The 22,024-nt window shown below is 50.9% G+C and overlaps 1 protein-coding gene across 1 annotated transcript; it reads left to right on the top strand.

Annotated features, from left to right (window-relative positions):
* The first annotated feature begins 1,941 nt into the window (after positions 1 to 1,941).
* Positions 1,942 to 13,121, top strand: KLHL36 (kelch like family member 36). The gene is made up of 5 exons (XM_036440458.2): positions 1,942 to 2,334; positions 4,448 to 4,526; positions 8,891 to 9,964; positions 11,433 to 11,590; positions 12,387 to 13,121. The coding sequence occupies exons 2-5, from the start codon at positions 4,464 to 4,466 to the stop codon at positions 12,940 to 12,942; spliced, it is 1,851 nt and encodes a 616-aa protein (XP_036296351.1). The 5' UTR covers positions 1,942 to 2,334; positions 4,448 to 4,463; the 3' UTR covers positions 12,943 to 13,121.
* Positions 13,122 to 22,024: the final 8,903 nt, after the last annotated feature.

The raw sequence follows: 22,024 nt of genomic DNA, 5'->3' as shown, positions 1-22,024 counted from the left end.
GAAAAACAGAAAGAGAGAGAGTTTTTTTATTTGGTTTGATTTTTGTAAAGTTTTATTGAAATACTAGAGGCCCGATGCATGAAATCCAAGCAAGAATAGGTCTTCCTTCCCTGGCTGCCAGCAATGGCTTCCCTCTGGCACCCAGGACCCAGGCTTCCCACACAGCCCGGGCTTCATCAGGAAGGACATCGGCTCTAATTAGCATATTATGCTTTTATTATTATAGATAAGTCACATATAACACTCACCCTTTTATTTTTTTAATTTTTTTAAGTATGAATGTTTTTTAAAAAAATATATTTTATTGATTCTTTACAGAGAGGAAGGGAGAGAGATAGAGAGCTAGAAACGTCAATGAGAGAGAAACATCGACCAGCTGCCTCCTGCACACCCCCTACTGGGGATGTGGCCGCAACCAACGTACATGCCCTTGACAGCCACACACACATCCATATCCCCCCTCCCCCAGCCCCTGGCAGCCACTAATCTACTTTCTGTCTCTATGGATTTGCCTGTTCCGGACCTCTCATATACATGGAATCATGCACGTGTCCTTTTGCATCTGGCTTCTTTCATTGGGATAGGTTCAAGGTTCATCTTTCTGTAGCAGGACAGATTGGTTGGTGATGGTTAGATCCATTCATTCCATAAATAGTCACTGAGTTGCCTACTGTGTGCCAGCCCTGGGGGCTAACTAAGCCAGAGACCCTGCCCTGGAGGGTTTCTACTGGCTGGAGCAGGGGTGGGGAGGGGGGCGACAATAAGCCAAAGAAAAAGAACATGATTTAAAATATTAGATGGTGGGTCAGTGGATGGAGTATTGGCCTGCAGACTGAAGGGTCCCAGGTTCAATTCCGGTCAAGGGCACATGCCCAGGTTGCGAGCTTGATCCCCAGTAGGGGTCGTGCAGGAGGCAGCCAATCGATTATTCTCTCTCATCATTGATGTTTCTCTCTCTCCCCCTCTCCCTTCCTCTCTGAAATCAATTAAAAAAAATTAAAATATCAGACGCTAAAGTAAAGTGTGAAGCTGGAAGTGAAGAGAAGGGGATGTGGCATGTAGAATATATATGTAAAAGGTCAGGGAAGGCTTCACCCTGGGATGAGCGCAGAGGACTTTCCAGCAAAGACTGAAAGGAGGTGAGAGCAGCTAAAGCCGGTTTGGCTCAGTGGATAGAGCGTTGGCCTGTGGACTGAAAGGTCCCAGGTTCGTTTCCAGTCAAGGGCATGTACCTTGGTTGCGGGCACATCCCCAGTAGGGGGTGTGCAAGAGTCAGCTGATTCATGTTTCTAATTCTCTGTCCCTCTCTGTTCCACTCTGTAAAAAATCTATATATATATATATATATATATATATATATATATATATATATATATACACGTATATGTATACATATATATATACGTGTGTGTGTGTGTATATATATATATATATATATATTTTTTTTTTTTTTTTTTTTAAAGGAGGGGAGAGTAGAGATGCCCTCACGGTGCCCCTCTGGCCCTCAGCGCCCGGACACCATCACTTCCCCGCGGGACCTTGCCCTGCCCGTCCACGCCTTGTGCCCGCGCCCGGCACAGAGCGTGACACCCACCAGGCGTTTCGCGCGACCGTGGCGGCCCCGCGCGCGCCCCCCGCCCTCGACGCAGGCCCCGCCCCGGCGCACTCCCGGCCCCCGGCGCACCCCCCGCACCCCCGGCACAGGCCCCGCCCCGACACAGGCCCCGCCCCCGGCACAGGCCCCGCCCCGGCGCAGGCCCCGCCCGCCGCCGCTGCGCCCGCCCCCGCCCGCCTCCGCCATTGGCCGCGCGCGCCTCAGCTCCCGGCCTCGCACTTCCTGGCGGAGCCATGGCCGCGCACCGTGCCGGACCCGGGGCTGCGGAGCCCGCGCCCCGCCGCCCCGCCCGGCCGGCACCCCCGCCGGGAGCCCCCGCGCCGCGCCCGTAAGCGCCTCCAGGCGGCCTCGGGCCTGGACCGCCGCGCGCCGCCGTCGGGGGCGGGGGCGGCCTGCCTGGGAGGACCCGGGCCCGGCGAGCGCCTCCCCGCCCGGCCCCGAGGCGCCCCTTTGTGCGGGGCAGGTGTGCGGCGGCACGGGGAGGGGCCGCTGCTGCCTGGGCGCCGGCCCGCGGGCGGCCCAGGTGAGTGTCCCCGCGCCCCGCCGGGGGCGCCGGCCCGGGTGGCGTCCGGGCTCCGCCTCCTCTGCTTCCTCCGCTGCCTCCTTGCAGCCGGCTCGAGCCTGCCGGGGCGGCCGTTGTGCCGGCAGTTCCGCCGGGGGGTGCCGGGTCCGAGCGAGCGACTGGACAGCAGCGTCCTCCGGAGACCCCGCGGGCGACGGTGAGTGCTGGCGGGCGGCCGTGTGCATCTCCACGACGTGTGTTCCCCCCGAGCGCTGAGGGCGAGCAGGTTCAGGGTGGAAACGCCGAAACCCAGGGCAGAAGCTTGGAGAAGAGGCTCCCTGGGGACCCTCCGGGCCGGACGTGGCCTCGGCGCCCGTGTTTACGAAGATCTTGGGAGCATCCTGTCCATGTGCATGAAAGCACGGAGGCAGCGGACACCCGACACTGGTAGAAATGGGCCCCAAACCTCTTGCCCGGAGACAAAAGGGAACCTACACAAGGGGAAACTCTCTAGAAATCTTGGCCTAGAAAAGGAAGCTTTTCTCGCTCCTGGCGCACGGAGCCTCGGATTGCCGCCTGGAGTGGTGGCGAGAGGGACCCGCCTCCTCTATGGTGTGACCTTGGGTGAGCCCCTCCTCCACGGGAGCCTAAGTGTCAGAAGTGACGGTGCCACCTGCCTCTGGGGTGAAGGAGAAACAAGGAGTGAGGGGTGCGCAGGAGGCACTGCATGAATGTGCTGCCCTTCTCTTCCCTCTCAGCGTCCTCCAGCTGCTGAGGATCCCCACTCGGGAAGGACAGGGGTGGGTACAGATGGTCATTGTCACAAAGTTGCTAATTTGTCAAGTTGTCCCCATCTCTCTTCCGGGAGCTGGACAGACAGCATAGACTGTGCCTGAAGTTTTTCCTCCCTTGGGGATACTGGAGCTCTTCCCGGCCCCCCTTGTACCCCCCCATGTCCCAGGTTATCTTGAAACAATGCTGACTTTTTGTTACATTGGGGGGGGGGGGGGTTAATTAGCAAAGATTGTTTTGTTCAGTAGGTAACAAATTGACTCTTTTCAACTCCGCAGGAAAAAGAATTCTTCCTGAAACCCTCAGTCCCAGCTTGTAACTTGTACCCCATGTTGCTGGCTCAGTCCCTCCTCTGCTTCCCCTGCCCCCCACCCCCCAAGTCTCCCTAAGGCTGGCTCTGTGCTGTCAGTGAGACGCCTGGCGTTTCCAAGCTGTAAGAAACCTCAGTATCGCCTGCTAAATGGGCCCATTTCATAGACAAGACCCTGAGGTCTAGAGAGATTAACATGCTTCACACTCCGTTTCCTGCCCTCGGGCTTTTTTCTTGTCTCTTCTTTAATTTTTATGGCCAGGCGGAATAACCTAGGGGTTAAATGCATGGAAGGCACTGTGGGTTGGAATCCCATCTCGGCCAGCTTCTTCCTGCGTGACACTGTCTAGTTACTTCCCCTGCTGCTATCGGTTTCCTCCTCCACTAACTGAGGATAATAATAGTGCTGGCCTCATGGGATTGTTGTGGGGATTAAGTCAGGAAAGCACGTAAACCAGAGCCTGTGTCTAGAACATGCTTTATATATGGCAGTCTTCACCGCACCACATCCCCAGCGTCACCATGTGGTCTTTTCGAAGTGAGACACTCACAGGCTGGGTCGCATTCAGCAGAGCGTCACAATGAAGGGCTCGGGTTTGGTTCCCAGCCATGTGCCCTCTAACTCAGTACCCTCACCTGTCAAGTGGGATAGGTGGCCACAGAAAGCTTTTCTCACTCATGGCACATGGAGCCTCGGATTGCCGCCTGCAGTGGTGGCGAGAGGGACCCGCTGCTTCCTGTGCTGTGACCTTGGGTGAGCCCCTCCTCCCCAGGAGCCTGAGTGTCGGTGCCACCTGCCTCAGGGGTGAAGGAGACACGGGGTTAAATGACACAGCACATGGAAAGAAATCCCGTCACTGGGTTCCAGGGTCATCGTCCGGGCTCTGAAATAACTCTTGTCCCTATAACCTTATTCTAACCAAAAGGCTTATCTAGGTGAGGTCAAGCATCAAAAGGTAGGTGTTTGTAGGAGGTGGTTTAGCTAAAAGATGTGGTGTCAGATTTTAGATGCCAAAGGAACACTTGCTAAATGTGTCCTAACAACCTGATTTTTTTCGAGCTCACAGCGTGAGTTCTCTGTAGTACACTGCTTTCCCTCCCCCTGTCCTCCGTGTGACTGCGGTCACCTTTGTTGTCATTGCTGTGGTGGAGCAGAGCCCGCAATGAATGAATGACCTGGCGGCGGCTCACTGCCCCTGTGTGCTCAGAAACTCTGTTCTTGTTGTAGGACTGTGACCGCTCTTATGATGGAGGGAAGCCGGCTGATGAGAGTGTCTCGACCCTACAAGATCAGCGAGTCTTCAAAGGTCTGTGAATGGTCGCTCACCCGCTGTGCAGATTGCCTAGGAAGTGTGACACTTTCCTGATGAGCTCATTCTTAATGTATAGGCTGGTTTTCTAGTGGTAGTTAGTGGTGTTAATCTCCTTAGAGGTAGCCAAGGCCAGGAGTGGAAGAATCATAAAGTCAGAGAGCTGGGAGGGCAACAGATGGGAGAGACACAACTCAACTCATTCATTCTGCACATGGATGACATGATTGGGTCAGGATAAAAGCCATGGGATTGCCATTCCCCACTTGGGGGCTCGAAAACTCCAAGGACAAGTCCATTGAGAAGCCAGCACCGACCTTGTAGTGGGGGCAGCACATTGCAGACCTGGATGTTAAGGGCCCAGGGTCTTCCCCCGACATGACTTTCTGGGGCCATAGGAGTATCAGCGGCTCCCCTGGGCGGGACTACCAACCTGTGTCACACTGGGTGTATCAGAACCACCCTGGGAGAAGAGGAGGGTGTCTCTTTAGAAATGCATGTCTGGCCCACCTCGTACCTGCTCAACTAAACTTGGAGCTGGACCTGGGAATCTGCCTTCACCAAACTCCTCCAGGCCTGGGAGTAGCCCTCTCCCCACAGCGGCCTAAGTAAGGATTGGGGGCCTGGTTTTCAGGACAGTCTCCACTTCATACATGTCAGTACCACCCACTTTTCTTTAAAAGTGGCCCTTTTTGGAGATTCAAGTTTATGGTTACCTTAGATCATTTTCAGTGAGGCCAATATTTTCCCCAAGGGGGTGGGATTGGTTTGAGGGGTATGGAAAGACTCTTTTTATAATTAAAGCACAGCTGTGCATACAGTACACGCATGGTCAAACAGAATGTATTCACAATTTCATGGGGAATATTAGAAAGAAAATCTTAAAAGAAGATTGCGGGGAGAGGAGGAAGATTGAGAAAGACCATATTAGATAAAGAGAGTTGTGGAAAGACCCTGGATTTGAGAGAAAAATGAGAGGAAGCGGTTCTACAGATGTGCCTACAAGAAAGCGGGGCTGTAATTTTCAGGAGAGGCCGGCCTCCTGAGAAACCGTTTCCCATTTCCTTTGCGTGTCCCGGGAGGGCTTGCCAAGCCTGGCTTTATCTGCTGTGAAAGCCCAGGAAGATCTCCCTGCCGTCTCAAAGGGGCTTTGTCTCAGAGCTTGGCTGCGGAGACAGTGTCACTTTCTAAGTTTGATAGCGCTGGAGATCTTTGTCCCTGAAAGCCAGACTCTGAATTGGTTTCTTTCTGAATCAAAGCTTTTAGGATTAGGGTTCTCTATCCCTTGCTTGATTGCATTTATAACCTAAATGCTGTAAGTGTACCTTGATTTTCTAGACATTAACACACCCATGTAGCCTGTACCCAGATTAAAAAAAAAAAGAAGAAGAAGAAGAAATTACCAAACCTCTCCAGTCCCTACATTGCCACTCTCTGGACTTCCAACCCTGCAGGTTTCCCTGCCCTTGAACTTTATGTAAATGAACCAGAGGGCAGGTGCTCTTGTTGTGCCTGGCTCCTTGCACTCGGCATGATGCAGCCGAGATTCTCGCCCAGCTGGTGTGTGTAGGGTAGGTTGTTCCTTCCCAGCGCAGTTCATTTAACTATTCTAAAATGTGTTGGTCCATGTTGATGCTGCATTCTTCTATTATGAGTACCCCATACCTGCTGCGCCTGTCCAGGGTTAGCTCCTGAGTCCCACCTTACCTTGCCTCTGATAAAAGCACTGACATGGAAAACAAAGAAATAACCAGGGTTAATACCATCAGAGAATGTTGGAGGCCGGGGCTTCGAAATCATACAACATGCTTCAAGTCTGTTACTGATGTCCCTTTAAAACTGGGAAATCATCTTGTCTGCTTTTTGAAAGTTCTGTCTGCAGCCACACTGAAATAACCAGGTACAGAGTTAAATGCACCTGCTTAGCGTGGAGACCCGGTTTTAGAAGCAGCGCTGCCCTCTTCCCTGCCCTGGCTCCCTACAGCAGATGGTGCCCCTCGGCAGCTGTCATCCGGGCTCTCCCCGGTCCCCGTCCCTTGGAACTGTTTCCCTTTTTACTCAGCAGAGTGGGGTCATATGTACCTCAACTAAAGCATGGAGTCTCGGCAGTCTCCTCAGCTTAGAGATGACCAGGGGCCCAGGGTGGGCAGACAGCCCACCTGATGCCCCTCACTCCTCTCGGGACACCAAGTCTTTCCTATTACAGGGAAGCCTGCTGCTGTCATTTATCATTTCCCTCCTTCGGTCCACGCCTGAGAGGGGCCCCAAACCTGTGTGTGTTGGAGCCCAGACCATCCCTGCTTAATTAGAAGCCAAAACCAGGCCAGCCTGGCTCTCTGCTACTAAGCAGGATACGCAGAGCTATCCATGTATGGGACCCAGGAGAAGCCGTCCTGGAACATGAGAGCAGTGAGTCTGGCTCTCTCAACTTGAATGGGAAGGAAGCTTTCGTCTGGTGTCCTCATCAGAATGTGAGGCCGCTGTCCGTGCCTGCGATGTAGGTGGAGCACTTAATGTTGGAATTATCCAGACAAGGCCAGCAGGCAGAACCACGGGGAAATAAAGGACCTCAATTATAAGTGTGTTAGAGGCAGTAAGGAGCAGATTTGGAAGGGGGGGCGGGGGAATGAAAACCACTTCTGTAGGATAGACGTTGACAAGAACCTGTAAGAATTCGGGGACTTGGAAGCCAGCCTCACAGCTGAGCCCTCAGTTCATCTTCCTCTTCTCCTTTTCTCACCTTCCCCTTTTCAGGCTTAGTGCCCAGCCAGCCCCTTTTCTCATCGCCCTCAAATCGACAAACTCCCTAGCTGATGTTTCTGAAGGCCTGTTTTTCCCATATTGAATGTTCTTGTTGTTTTTATAGTGAGGAAATAAGCAAGCGTGCAGAATCCTGAACACCCAAAGCATAATTAGTTCTCCAAGGATTTAGAAACTTTTCTGGGTCTGACATAGTTTTGTATCCTCAAAAGCACATGGCAGGCATATAGCACGGAATAAGTGTCTGCCCATCTGAATCTATGGAATGGATTCCTATTCATTATTCATATTAATTGATTTGTTCATTGCAGTGTAGCGTGGTGATTACAGATCTGGGCTCTGGAATCAGACCTGCCTTCAAATCTCAGCTCTGCCGCAGTCACAGTGGGGCTTCGGGCCAGTTTCTTTGTCTCTCCGGCCTTAGTTTTTCTCATCTGGAAAATGGGAATTATAATAGATGTTCTCTTGGAGGGTTTTCATGATGCTCGAATGAGAGTGCATGTCAAGTGCAGGCTACATATAAGCCCCCAGAAAAAGACAGTGTCTCTGCGTTTCACATTCAGTGTATCTCTTTCAACCCTGGCAGTGGCTGGGGAAGCCATGTTTCTGGAATGAGGGTCTCCAGAGCACTTGGTTTGGATCGCTAGAAATGGGGGTCTCTGTAGCATCGCCACATGCCTTTCTAAGACAGAGAAAGCTCTTTCCCGGCACAGAGCCTCGGTGGGGATTGCTAATACAGCAGCTTTCCTTAGGGAGGCGTCCTTGCCGTGACGCCTCAGCTCCTCAGCCACCTGAGTGGTGAGTGTCCTCATCCTCACCTGTGAGATGAGCACATGGAGGCTCAGAGCCTCCTCGTGGCTCAACCAAGATCGAATTGCTAGTAAGTGGCAGAGCTGGATACAAACCTCAATTTTGTTTGACCTTAGAGTGCGTCTGAAGCCACTTCTCTATCCTGATAGGACAGCATTTTTCAAATCTGTGTGCCCCTGAGCCACAGGAAGGAAGGGAGGGAAGGAAAAAGGAAACCTTTTAGGAATTTTGTTTATAAAGAAGGAAAATAGATAAGAGGAAGACCTGGTAAGAGGAAGAAAGGAAAGAAGGAAGATTGGTTTAGGAAATTCATTTACAAAGAAGAAGAAAGATATATCCGATACACATAAACACTCTTGTTTCCTGCAATGCACTGTATTTTGTTTCCCAGGCTCCTTCAGTCCACTATATTTACTTGTTAATCCTCACCTGAGGACATGTTTTTCCCATTGATTTTTAGTGAGAGTAGAAGGGAGGGGGCAAAGACAGAGAGAGAGGGAGAGGGAGAGGGAGGGAGAGAGGCATTGATTGGTTGCCTCCCACACATGCTGACTTGGGCTGGGGATTGAGTCTGCAACCCTGGTATATGCCCTTGACCTGAATTGAACCTGTGACCCTTCAGTCCTTGGGTCAGCACTCTAACCACTGAGCAGCTGGCTAGAGCCATTCCACTGTATTTTACATGCTGGTTGTGTCCCACTAGATTGACTCCTGCAGCAGTGAGGGGGCAGGTTGGCACACTTCCCCTCTCTGGGCCTGGGTTCAAGCTCCTGACACATGCTCTCCCACAGGTGTACCACTGGTCTGAGCACTCGACCACAGTGCTGCAGCGGCTGAATGAGCAGCGTCTGCGTGGCCTCTTCTGTGACATCGTCCTGGTGGCCGATGAGCAGCGCGTACCAGCCCACCGCAACCTGCTGGCCGTGTGCAGCGACTACTTCAACTCCATGTTCACCCTGGGCATGCGTGAGGCCTTCCAGAAGGAAGTGGAGCTGATTGGTGCCTCCTACATCGGCCTCAAGGCCGTGGTGGACTTCTTGTACGGCGGGGAGCTGGCCTTGGATGGTGGCAACATCGACTACATCCTGGAGACGGCCCACCTGCTGCAGATCTGGACCGTGGTGGACTTCTGCTGCGAGTACCTGGAGCAGGAGGTGAGCGAGGACAACTACCTGTATCTGCAGGAGCTGGCCTCCATCTACAGCCTCAAGCGGCTGGACGCCTTCATCGACGGCTTCATCCTGAGCCACTTCGGCACACTGTCCTTCACTCCGGACTTCTTGCAGAACATCTCCATGCAGAAGCTCTGCGTGTACCTGAGCAGCAGCGAGGTACAACGGGAGTGTGAGCACGACCTGCTGCAGGCCGCCCTGCAGTGGCTGACGCAGCAGCCGGAGCGCGAGGCCCACGCCTACCAGGTGCTGGAGCACATCCACTTCCCGCTCATCCCCAAGAACGACCTGCTGCACCGCGTCAAGCCGGCCGTGTGCTCGCTGCTGCCCCGGGAGGCCAACTGCGAGGGCTTCATTGAGGAGGCGGTGTGCTACCACAACAGCCTGGCGGCCCAGCCCGTCATGCAGACCAAGCGCACGGCGCTCCGCACCAACGAGGAGTGCCTGCTGTTCGTGGGCGGCGAGGTCTCCGAGCGGTGTCTGGAGCTCAGCGACGACACCTGCTACCTGGACGCCAAGAGCGAGCAGTGGGTCAAGGAGACGCCCCTGCCGGCCCGACGGAGTCACCACTGTGTCGCCGTGCTGGGGGGGTTCATCTTCATCGCCGGCGGCAGCTTCTCGAGGGACAATGGAGGGGACGCGGCGTCCAATCTTCTTTATAGGTATGACCCCCGCTGTAAACAGTGGATCAAGGTGAGATTAAAGCCAGATTCTTTCTTTACTCTTGAGGACTTTTGCTCTCTCTTAACCTAACCTTGACCGCCCCTCCCTTCTTTCTGGCCTTGGCTCGTTCCTGCTTCTGAAGAAGGTGTGATGATAAAGTGAGGAGCCACCTACTTCCCACCCTCCCCTGTGCCTGAACCTGGTTGGGGGAGCGTGGGCTGACCTGCACCTAGAAACGCCGCTCTAGGTCTGTGCTTTTCTAACGTAGTAGTCACCAGCTCTGAGTGGCCGCTGAGCTATTGAAATGTAGCCAGTGGGACTGAAGGACTGAATTTCATATTTGATTTCACTTTAGTTTACATTTGTGTGTAAATGCCACACGAGGTTAGTGGCTACCCCATTGGATATTGTCAGGCTAGAGATTTGACCATAGTTCAAACATTCCTCCTGTGGCTCAGAGTCCCGGCCACGCTCCTCTTTGGAAAGGTGTGGAGCCGGCCTCACATCCGGCAGGTACGGTGGCCAATTCTGGGGAGAGCATGGGTCTTGGCGTCAGACCTCAGTTCACATCCCAGTCTGGCTGAGTTGTAGCTGGGAATTTCAGACTGGTCCTTTTTCTTCTCCAAATTTCAGCTTCTTCCTCTGGACTTGGATGGGAGAAGGGCATTGGCCTTCCGGGTTCAGGGGCTGTACGTAGCTCACGTTGATTGGCCAGTACCTGGCAGAGGTGAAAAAGCGTTCCTTTCCCCCCCACAAACACCTCTCTAGACCTCATTCATGAAAGTCGGTCTCAGTCTTTATCCTCATACCTCAATGGCTTTAACGTGGTTTTGTTCGGAGCTCAAAACTCAGAATGGACTCTGCTGATCTTTTTATTTTATTCTCGAAAATCTAAAACCACCCACCAAGGTGTAAGTGCTGACGCTGAAAAGAAGCTCCCGGGTTTGGAGCCCGTCCTCCAAAGCTCGGTGGCGGTGGCAGCCTGAACGATGGTCTCCTGCAGGACTGTGTTGACTTGTGTGTTCTGCTTGGATTATTTAAAAAAAGAAAAAGAAAAGGGGGGGGGGTCTTTTGCTTTTCAATTTCCTGTTGAGTTCTACTTTCTGCCTGTTAACACAATGGCAATCAGCATTCATTAGAAACCTATTGAGGGGTTGTGAAGAGGAAAGATGATTTAAAAAATCACTAAATCAGCAACGATAAACTTTGTCCTCAGAATTCAAGTACATGAGGCTGGCATTGTGGCCAAACAAGTTTGAGGAGCCGTGTTCTCCAAACCCCTTTTGGGGATTGGCTAATGTCTCAAGGGTCCTTGGGGACGGAGAAGTCCATCCGAAAGGACCCTTCTTTCTTTAAGTTTAACTCCCTTCCGCCAGACTCATTGGCCACTGCCTCGCTCTCTGGGCTGGTTCCACAGAACGCCGCTGGGAAGTGGTGCTGGATGTTGATGCTGTCCAGGGTTTGGGGAAGGGAAGGTACAGGTGTCTCGCCTCCGCAGGTGGCCTCCATGAACCAGCGCCGCGTGGACTTCTACCTGGCCTCCATTGAAGACATGCTGGTGGCCGTCGGTGGCCGGAATGAGAATGGAGCTCTCTCTTCAGTAGAGACTTACAGTCCCAAGACCGACTCCTGGTCCTACGTGGCCGGCTTGCCACGGTAATGGGGGGTTTTGGGCGAACTCTTCGAATGTGACAACTTTTGGATTACAGTTCAGTTCACCTCACTTTCTGGATTTTAAGGCTTCTAATTCCAGGAAAAGTCTCCTGGCTTGTAAATACCAGAGAGTAGACCATGAGAGGCAGAGGGAAAGTCAGGGCTCCTGTTTAGGCTGACCCTATGCAAGTGTCAGCTCTGCCGTTCAGACAAAAGGTTTCTCAGTTTCTGAGTCTGTTCACTTCCTGAGTTCCAGTGGATAGGTACCCACCATTACAGACCCACACAGAGTAGTGTCCCTGCCCTCCACAGCGTCATCCCTGTCCCCTGCCTCCGAACTGCTGGCCGCCACTGACATTTCCTGTCGCCCTAGTCTTGACTTTTCAGAACCTTATGGTGGAGTTGTACTTCACTTCATTCCCTACTGCTATATAACTTGGTCAGATACATGTGTGTGCCTCAGTAGCATGCTGTTGCTGTTTCCAGCCTTCTGAGAAGGAAAGCAGTCTTGTGATTATGCCCATTTCTCAGGTGGGGAAGTTGAGAGGGGGCAGAGCTGGGAATTCTTGCCCAGGCAGTCTGACTAAACAGCTGTTTACTCCCTGTGAGGTGACAGCTGCCATCTATAAAGAGTTCACAGGGTGCCCGCTCCCTGCATTGGCCCCTCAAATCCTCACACGCCCCTCACAAGACGACAGGTTGTCCCCGTTTTGCGAGGAAAAGACTGCAGCCTCGGCTCCCGGAGGCCTCGCCCAGGACAGTACCGAGCTCCCTCTCTGTCTCTGTTCCATCCCCACAGGTTCACCTATGGCCACGCAGGCACCATCTACAAAGACTTCGTGTACATCTCGGGGGGCCACGACTACCAGATCGGCCCCTACCGCAAGAACCTGCTGTGCTACGACCACCGGACGGACGTGTGGGAGGAGCGCCGGCCCATGACCACGGCGCGGGGCTGGCACAGCATGTGCAGCCTGGAGGACCGCATCTACTCCATCGGGGGCAGCGACGACAGCGTGGAGTCCATGGAGCGCTTCGACGTGCTGGGCGTGGAGGCCTACAGCCCGCAGTGCAACCAGTGGACCCGCGTGGCCCCGCTGCTGCACGCCAACAGCGAGTCGGGCGTGGCCGTGTGGGAGGGCCGCATTTACATCCTGGGCGGCTACAGCTGGGAGAACACGGCCTTCTCCAAGACGGTCCAGGTGTATGACCGCGAGAAGGACAAGTGGAGCAAGGGCACGGACCTGCCCAAGGCCATCGCCGGCGTGTCCGCCTGCGTCTGCGCCCTGAAGCCACGGCTGGAGGACAAGAAGAAGAAGGGCAAGGCCAAGAGGCACCAGGACCGGGGCCAGTGACCCCGCCGTGCCTGCTGGGACCTGGTCCCCACCGCCACCTCCCAGAGCGTCTGCGGACCAGCAGCGACTTCATAGAACCCTGGAACCATTATGAATCCCTTAGCAGCTTTTTTTACTTTTATGATTCTTAGTATTTCTATAATATCACCGTAATCGATTAAATATTCTACGTAACTTTACATATTATCTTGCTTGAGTAATTAAACCTCGGCCCAGACAGGAAATATCCCCTTATGTCTACACAGGGCTTCTCTCCACATTACAAATTTTGGGGGATACTGCAAGCACCTCCCCCTGAGAGTAGCTAGGGCAGGGGTTACCTAGAAATGTTTTGTAGCGGAAACTAGAGGCTTCGGTGGAACATTTCTGATCCTCCAGCCCTGAGCCTCCCCAAACCTGGCGGAGCTTTCAAAAAGGCAGAGTCCTGGGCAGAGTCCAGGCAGAGTCCTCAGAATGCCTGCATCTAAAACTACCAGGAGTGATGAAGGGAGTGGCTGGAAACTCTTTAACCAGTTCCTGGCGTGGCTGAGCATCAGCCCCATTAGGGAATCACTGGCAGGGTCAAGTGCATTTGTTTCTGTAAGTGGGGACACAGGGACCCGGCGAGGGTGAGAGAGTGACCAGGGCTCACCAGGTCAGCCAGGGACACCTGGACTTCTCACCTGGGAGGTGTTCCCCTTGGGATTTTCTTATCAAGTGGCTGTTTCTGAATACCCCGCTTTCCTGGTAATCTTCCTGAATTCTAAAAGGGTTTAAGTAATCAGGGAAGAAGGGAAAACAAGGCCTGCAGCTCTTTATAAGCATTATTCTACCATTTGTGCTTTTTATTTTTTTAACGTTCTCTTTTTCCTGGCACCCACTGTTTCTGATGTACTGAGCTCCCAAATCTACATCTATTTCTCAGGAAAGAAAAAGGCAGCACCCTAGAACTTAGCATTGTTCTCTGACTCCAGCTCCTAGAAGCATTTCTTGAAAGCCTACACAAGTGAGCGCATGTTAACCCTTCAGAAGGTTGTGAGTGTCTCACCAACTCAAGCGACAGGCCCCAGTCCCAGCCACCGGCTGCTAAGTAGTTTTGTGCTGCTGGGCAAATTCTTTTAATAAGTCGTGAGCTAGCTGTTTCCTCATTCATTAAGCAACAGGGTTAGAGGAAATAATGGCTAGGCTTCTCCCAGGGGTGAAGCTCTTTCCGTCTGTATACGCTATTAAAATACTCAGCACCTCCTTTTGAGATCTGTGACCACCCTGCACTGATTTCTGCAGTTACTAGAGCATCAAGAGTCTGTGCCCTTTAAGAAGAGTTTGAGACTACTGTCCTAAGGCACTATGTAACACAAAGTATGATGGGAGGAAAAGAATGAGATCACTTTTAATCATGAGCCAAAGGAGGCATTAATGGTCTATACCTTGGCAGAGATGAGGAAAATTTCAAGATGCATTGTTAGCATTGATGTTAGAATAAGAATTTCAATTAACTTTATTTTATTTTTATCTCTTTACTGCACTTCTTTTCAAGGTTTTCCATGACTTTTATAGCAACCAGGAAAGCTGTGAGTGGGCGTTTAAAGCTTCATTACCCAAATGATGGCCCTCGGTTGCTAGTTGGGAAAGCAGTCTGCATAGTTAGCTAGTTTCTTGTATATGGGAATCTCTCTAGAGGCTTACACACTGTTGAGAAGTTCTGCAAGGCATACAAACAAACCGAAAAACTACACTCTTATTGTGGCTTGACAACCCTTCTGGGTATTAAAGGCTCAGCCCTCCACAAAACACATTTTGCAGAACTTCTACAAACAATGGGATAGCTTAGCCCCTCCCTTTTCCAGGAAAGGGTTCCTTGCTCCCCTTTAGGAGGCACAGAATCTATGGTCTGTTCTCCCTTGCTCAGCCCAATTCAAAGAGGCGGTCAACCAGAACCCAAGGGCAGGAGGGGAAGAGCTCATAGAAAGACTCTGCCTTGGGAGACAGATGGACTCTGACCTTGGGCCAACCATCAGTTTGTAGCCTAAGCCAGCTGTTTTGTTTTTGACCGCCAGGACGTGTCCCAGGATGCAGGCATCTGGCCTCTGCTCTGACTTGTGCCTTGGTCCTACAATGTCTGCGCCTAGTATTTTGTGATGTCTCTCCTCCCACTATGAAGGCACTTGGTGATCCACACGGCTTAGGAGCTAATATGGAGGTGGAGGGGATGTTGCTTGAAAGGTGGATTTGATAAGTAAGTGTCCTCTTGTGAACCAACTTCAAATAATTGGTCGTGGCTCCATTTACACTAAGAAAGTTCCTTGGAGTCTGTGGCGGGGCCAGCATGGTTTGCGCTGTCCATGTTTCAAGATGGAAATCACCGCTGTGCGGTCTAACTAAGAATGGAAGGAAATGGCTTCAACTCCACTTGGCAGGCGGCCATTTGAACTGCAAAATCTTGAAGGCGTCGTTTCCAACCCAAATGACAGAAGCCCAGATCTTTGCAGGCTGCCATCTTGAGATGAAAACAGCCACGTTTGCCACTGTGTCATCAAATTGTCAGCGCTTCAGGCGGAACTGTGAGAGTCTCTGGATCGTTTGTTTCCATCTTTCAAAATAAGTATGGTGGGCTTTTATTCAGATTTTGTTACTGTTTGTTTTGTTTTCCCTCATTTTTTAAAGAACTAGCGTTTAAACATTATATTAGGTGTAGGTTTTGAGTTTGATCCTCATCCCAGTTGGAACTTGTTTGCTCTTAAGGTATAAATGGAATAATGGGAGGGGATAGAAAAGCTGGAGAAACCCTTGTTCCTAAGGGTGGTCTTTCTGCTGTTGAAGCTATACGGAGACTGTCTCAGCAACCTGCTTGTATGGATGACTCAATCAGTATTTTTAACATTCTGCTACGTTAGCTAGACTACCGGGTAGAACTTCCAGATTTTGATCTGAGCAGGAAATCCATGTGTGTATTATATTCTGAATGTCCCTCCCCTTGTCCCTGACTGATAGGTGACCTGACCTCATGATGACTTAATAGAAACCCCAGAAGCCAACCCTAAGAGGTGTTCAGTTTTGGGTGGAAACCCAAATGCCGGAAGGGGGTGGAGTCCCTCCACTGAGGTCCAGGGTCTCTCTCCCTCTGTGAGTTCAGGTGAGTTTACCTGTGGTTCAAAGTCCCTGGCTCCAAGTCTGGGAGTTAATAACCTTTTGGTGGTTTGAGCAATGTGGGTTGGGAGAGGACTCCCCCACCCTCCCTCATGCACCCCCATATAGAGCTGCCAGCTTCTCTCTACCCTGGTCCTCCATGGCATGTGGCTTGGCCAGCTCCAGCCCAAGCAGTACCTCACAGGCCTTTTAGCTCTTGGAGTTTTTCGCCAGAATCTCAGACTGCTGGTCCCTAACCTGGAGAGGCAGTTCCAGCCATGGCCTGGCCACATCCTCGCTGTCTCTGCCGATTCTGAAGGTCTTCGGAGGAAGGGGGCAGTGTCCTGGCCTCCAGGACAAACTTCTGGAGCACAGGGCAGCTCCACAGGTACGTGGAGATCCTGCAGAGTGCGTCTGCCAGGCCTGGCAGTTTTTAAAGTTTTTTAAAATGTTTTGATACTTTTTGATACCATTTGCTAATAACCGTTTTGTAGGTTGCCTGCCCGGGTTTCCCACCCCCTTGAGCTTGCACTAGACAGCAGATGTCCCGTAGTTGGTGCCAGGATATTGCACGCCTCCTGTGGCTTTGTCTTGGATCTTGCTCTCTTCCCCCGTGGCTGTGGTCTGATACAACTCTTGAATTTTGTAAGGTCGCACATGGCCGATGAATATGAACCATGACTGTCTTAGGCCCCCAACTGAGCAAGAGGGCACTGTTAGCCAAGAGGACACTCACTCCCTTGAGACATCCCGTACTCCTTCCAAAGCTCCTACCTCAGCAGTGTGCACAGAGTTGAAAAGATACCTGAGGACAGATCCACAGATCACCTTTCTCATACGGGTTATTTCTCAACCCAGGGCATGGCTGGGGTCCTGATCCACTCTCATCCACCCATTCTTTCAAAGACATTTTAGCATGAAGACCATGGAATCTGTAACAGTGAACCGTCTTGCACTTTATAGAATTTTTGCCCTCAGCATTGGAAGTTATTCATTTCTTTGTGGGTTTTTTTGTTTTTGTTTTTTTTAACATGGGTAGAATATGTGGCTTCTGATGATGTTTTAGGGATCTCAAGAAATTGTCTTTTGGTTGCCTTAGCTAAAAGAGTTGAGTGAATGTACAAATCTGGTGGGCAGCAGGGAAAACCCCTGGCAGGTGAGTTCTTTGAGAAAAAGAACGCCCTTTCCAAGTGACTGGCAGCCATCTTTACAGGTTTCCTTGAAATTGAAGGACAAATAAAGTCCTTTGGAATCAATCAAAGTTAATCATTACCATCAGCCTTCTGTCAAAACGAGTAAGATATTTGACAATTAAGTAATTCGTTGGGTATGTGCTGGCTACTAATGCTATCAAAATCTGTAATCATGTGCTTGTTTTTTAATTTGCTGCTTTTGTATTTGTAATTTTATGACACTCGAAGCTTTTTTGTGTCTTATTTCTTTATAATTAATTTCCTGCACGATGATTTTTTTTCCTTTAATTCCATGCAGAGTATTCATTTCTCGAAACACATTAAAATGATTTGCCTGCTAGGATATGGCTTATTTTATAATTGCATTCATAGTCTTGTGTGGTTATTGTAATGTTATTGAGTCCTATTTCCTCTGCCCAAATAAAAAAGAACCCCTTGAATGTTGAGGCCAAATATAATTTGGCAATTACCAGACTGCCTTTTAGTGTTGTGGGGTGCCTGGGACATTTGGATTCGGCTTTCATTGTTCTTCTAATTATTATATTTTGTGAGGAATTTCATTCAGATCCTTTATTGCAGCACTAAGTTCTCTGACCTGAAATGAAACTATTTGCTTAAATTTGTATCATTTGGGATAATGGACTAGAAAAGGAAACTAGAAATCAGAGAAGCATAGTTTATGACAAGCAATTTATTATCTTTATCAGAAAGATACAATAACATCTCTATAAGAACAGAGGTCATCCTACCCGATTTGGCTCAGTGGATAAGAGTGTTGGCCTGCAGACAAAAGGGTCCCAAGTTCAGTCCTGGTCAAGGGCACGTACCTTGGTTGCAGGCTTCTCCCCAGCCTGGGCTCTGGTCTGGACTCGTGGAGAAGCCAACCAATCGATGTGTTTCTCTTACATAGATGTTTCTCTCTGTCTTTCCCTCTCTAATCCACTGTCTCTAAAAGATCAATGGCAAAAATACCTGGGGTGAGGTTTAACAACAACAACAACAACAAATAAGTAGGGAGATCTAGGGGTGTATAGATTTAGATAGACTAGCCCAGTGGTAGGCAAACTCTTAGTCAACAGAGCCAAATATTAACAGAACAACTATTGAAATTTCTTTTGAGAGCCAAATTTTTTAAACTTAAACTTCTTATAACGCCCCTTCTTCAAAATAGACTCACCCAGGCCATGGTCTTTTGTGGAAGAGCCACACTCAAGGGGCCAAAGAGCTTGTCAGGAGGCATCAGGAGGGCTGGGCCTTCATCTGTGCTGGATGATACTGGCCAGGAGCAGAGACTTCCCAGGTCTCCAGGGAATGCACCACAGCTGCCCCCGTTACAAACTACACCTGGGCTTGGTGTGCGGAGAGGACACAGCCGCTCAGTGTCTGAGAGGCCTCGGGGCAGCAAGAAGCACTGTGTGTGAGAGGAGGGCGTTGTCAGGGTAGCTGAGCCTGCCCTGTGCCACCACTGAGGCTGTGGCTATGGCTGGCATCAGAGGATGGTGGGCCTGTGTCAGACACACGTCTGCCAGCTCAGACCCCTCTCTGTGGACTACTGGAAAGTGACCTCCATTTAAAGTCCCCACGTCCCTCTAAGACGCAAATATGTGAGCTGAAGGGTTAACCAGGGGAGTCCTTAACTTCCACTCCACCATCGGCTGAGATTGCTGTCCCCTAACTCAGATGGCAGAGAGACAGCAGGTACCTGACAGGTAAGTCTGGATGGGGCTTGGATCTGCAGAGAGGACCCTAACCCATCTGGTCAGAGCCCCCATGGGCAAGGTCCTCACCACACATGGGCTGAGGCCGGGCCACTGTCCCAAGGACCTATCCATATTCTTGAAGTAAGACCAGCTCACGTAGCACCTTCTCCGTGGAGCTGGCTGGCTTTATGTTCAAGAAGGTGACACATTGGCTGAGCGACTGCTTGGTGCCAGGCAGGTGCAGCTGCAGATGTGGGGGATGTGGTGGGGAACACGGCCTCCGGCAGGACTCCTCACGGGGAGAACAGAACCACAGGCAGGGCAGGCAGGGACAGGTGCCACGAATGGACTGAAACTCGTCATACTGTCCACTTCAGGTGAATACATGCCATGAATGGGAATTGCACCTCAACAAAGCTTTACTTTCTTTTCCTGTGAGGGGCATGTGCATGGCAGGTGAGAGGAACCAAGGGCACTGGGCCAGAGAGGAAGCAGTGAGAAATGAGAGCTGGGAACAGCGCTCAGAGGAAGACCTGATCCCCTTCTTCCAAGGGAAGTGTCTTCTGCCCTTTCCTTTGTAGAGGGGAGGTCCAGGGCCAGGATAGAAGGTGGGAGACACTCTTGTCAGGAGGCCTCTGCCTTCATCTGGGCCTGGATGATGCTGGCCAGGGGCAGAGACCTCCCTGGTCAATTGCTCCAGGGAACGCACCCAGCTGCCCCAGTTACAAACTACACCTGGACTTGTCAGCTTAAAACAACAATTTAGGTAGGCAGGACCCAGCTAGGAGATCCCACTGCTCCAGCCGGAGGCTCTGAGGTACAGCTCCACTCAAATGTCTGCTCTTGGGAAAGGCTGCCTCAGCAGGGACCACTGGACCCCCAGCCTTTCCCAGATGGCAGTCTCAGGCCTGCGGAGTTCTCACCTGGCGGCTCAGGGCAACCGAGAGAGAATGTTCCAGGAGATAGGAAGTCAAAGCTGCCCAAGTCCTTTTCCTAAAAATTAAATAAGGAACATGTACTCTGTGTGTATCCAGGAATCTTAACAAAGAGCCAGGTCATTATTCACTGAAAAATTAAAGACCCAGCAATGGATGAATAGATGAGCAAAATGTGGTCCATCCGTACAGTGGGATATTCCTCAGCCACACACAGGAACGAAGCGCTGACACAGGCTGCAACATGGATGAGCCTTATGCTAAATCAAAGAAGCCAGACACATAGGACCACATATTGTATACTTCCATTCATACACAATGGTCAGAATAGGCAAATTTATAGAAACACAAAGTAGATTAGCAGTTGCTTAGGGATGGGGAAGGATTAGGAAGGGGTGTGGAGCAATTGCTAAATGATAGAGTTTTCTCTTCGTGATGATGAAAATCTCCTAAACTTGACTGTGGTCATGGTTGCACATGTCTGTGATAATACAAAAAAGTCACGGAACTGTACACTTTAAACAGGTGAATTGTATGTTATGTGAGTTATAGCCCAATAAAGCTGTTTAAAATATCACAGCAATAGCCAAAACCGGTTTGGCTCAGTGGATAGAATGTCAGCCTGCGGACTGAAAGGTCCCAGGTTCGATTCCAGTCGAGGACATGCACATTGGTTGCGGGGTGTGCAGGAGGCAGTGATCGATGATTCTCTCTCATCGATGTTTCTAACTCTCTATCCCTCTCTCTTCCTCTCTGTAAAAAAAATCAATAAAAATATATATATTTTTTAAAAATAGAAAATATCACAGCAATAATTCACCCATTCTCTGAGTTCTATGTGTTGATCTCCAAGATAGCGTAGGCTGAGAGCCAGGATCTCCCTACTTGGATATAAAGTTGGGGACACCCTAGTCAGTTTGGCTCAATGGATAGAGTGTTGGCCTGTAAACCAAAGGATCCCAACTTTGGTTGCAGGCTCCTCCCTGACCGGTGTCCTGGTCAGGGCGCATGCAGGAGGCAACCAATCTGTGTTTCACATTAATATTTCTCTCTGTCTTTCCCTCTCTCTTCCACTCTCTCTAAAAATCAATAGAAAAATATCCTCAGGTGAGGATTAAAAAGAAAACACCCAACATTAAAATGGGGAACAAAAGGGTGAGAATAAAGGCAGCATTCATTGTGGGCCTACTGTGTGAGCAATTCTGTGTGTGCAGACCTCAGGGAGTTCTCCAGGGGCGCTCTAGAGCAGTGGTCCTCAAAAGGTTCCAGAAACGGCCACTTAATGTATCATAAGGAACTTGGTAGACATGCAGTTTCGCAGGCCCTATCCCAGAGATCTGCTGAATCATCCCCCGGAATTTGTGTTTTCACATGCTCTCCTGGGGAGCCTCAGGCATGCTCCACAGAGAACCACTGCTCACTAGGGGGTTCTATCTCCCTCCTCCATCCACAGGCGTTTCTGGGCTAGGAGTCTCTGCCAAACTGCTAACAGCTGTGCCGGGTTTGCACCGGCTAAAACCTGAACCATAGGCTTCCCTCCGGCGAATCACAACCCAGTCCAGGGAGAGCTTGAAACTTTCAGCCTGAAAAGGCTAGAGAAGGTCTTGGAGCAAATTTCTGCAGGGGCCACACACCTGCTGCTTCCCCGAGAGCGTGAAGTGTGTTTTTGGACTTCCTGTTGACAGGGCAGGAAACCCTTATGGGTGACCCAGCCCTTTGAATGCTCTCCAGCATCCGCTGGTGTGGCAACTCTGTGCTCTGCTCAATGTGATCATTTCACCAGGCAAGCCATAATAGTGATTCATCCTCCCTGGAAGTCACGGCCCCACCCTTTCAGTCCTCTGAAGGTGCTAAAAACATGTCATTCCTATACGCAGTTCTGAACTTCTAAGTGCACCGAAGCTGCAGGCCATTTTGGTTCTGGAATGAGATGAAGAGTCCTGGATTCAAATCCACTGTTTATAACTAACTAGTGGCCCCATGCACAGAATTCATGCATTGGGGCGGGGGGGGGGGGGGTGTCCCTCAGCCTGGCCTGCACCCTCTCCAATCCGGGAGCCCTCAGGGAATGTCCAACTGCCGTTTTAGGCACGATCCCTGTGGCAGTTGAACATCCCTCTCACAATGCAGGACCGCTGGCTCCCAACCG

This window comes from Pipistrellus kuhlii, unplaced genomic scaffold, assembly GCF_014108245.1.
Source record: "Pipistrellus kuhlii isolate mPipKuh1 unplaced genomic scaffold, mPipKuh1.p scaffold_m20_p_17, whole genome shotgun sequence".
NCBI classification, from domain to species: domain Eukaryota; kingdom Metazoa; phylum Chordata; class Mammalia; order Chiroptera; family Vespertilionidae; genus Pipistrellus; species Pipistrellus kuhlii.
The sequence above is the reverse complement of the archived record's forward strand: the minus strand, read 5'-3'. Positions and strand labels throughout refer to the sequence as shown.

Excerpts from the sequence above, each read along its gene's own strand:
- KLHL36 (XM_036440458.2), top strand. The coding sequence starts at position 4,464 with ATGATGGAGGGAAGCCGGCTGATGAGAGTGTCTCGACCCTACAAGATC. Across the intron at positions 4,527-8,890 it reads AGATCAGCGAGTCTTCAAAG|GTGTACCACTGGTCTGAGCA; the intron begins GTCTGTGAATGG and ends GCTCTCCCACAG. Across the intron at positions 11,591-12,386 it reads TACGTGGCCGGCTTGCCACG|GTTCACCTATGGCCACGCAG; the intron begins GTAATGGGGGGT and ends CCATCCCCACAG.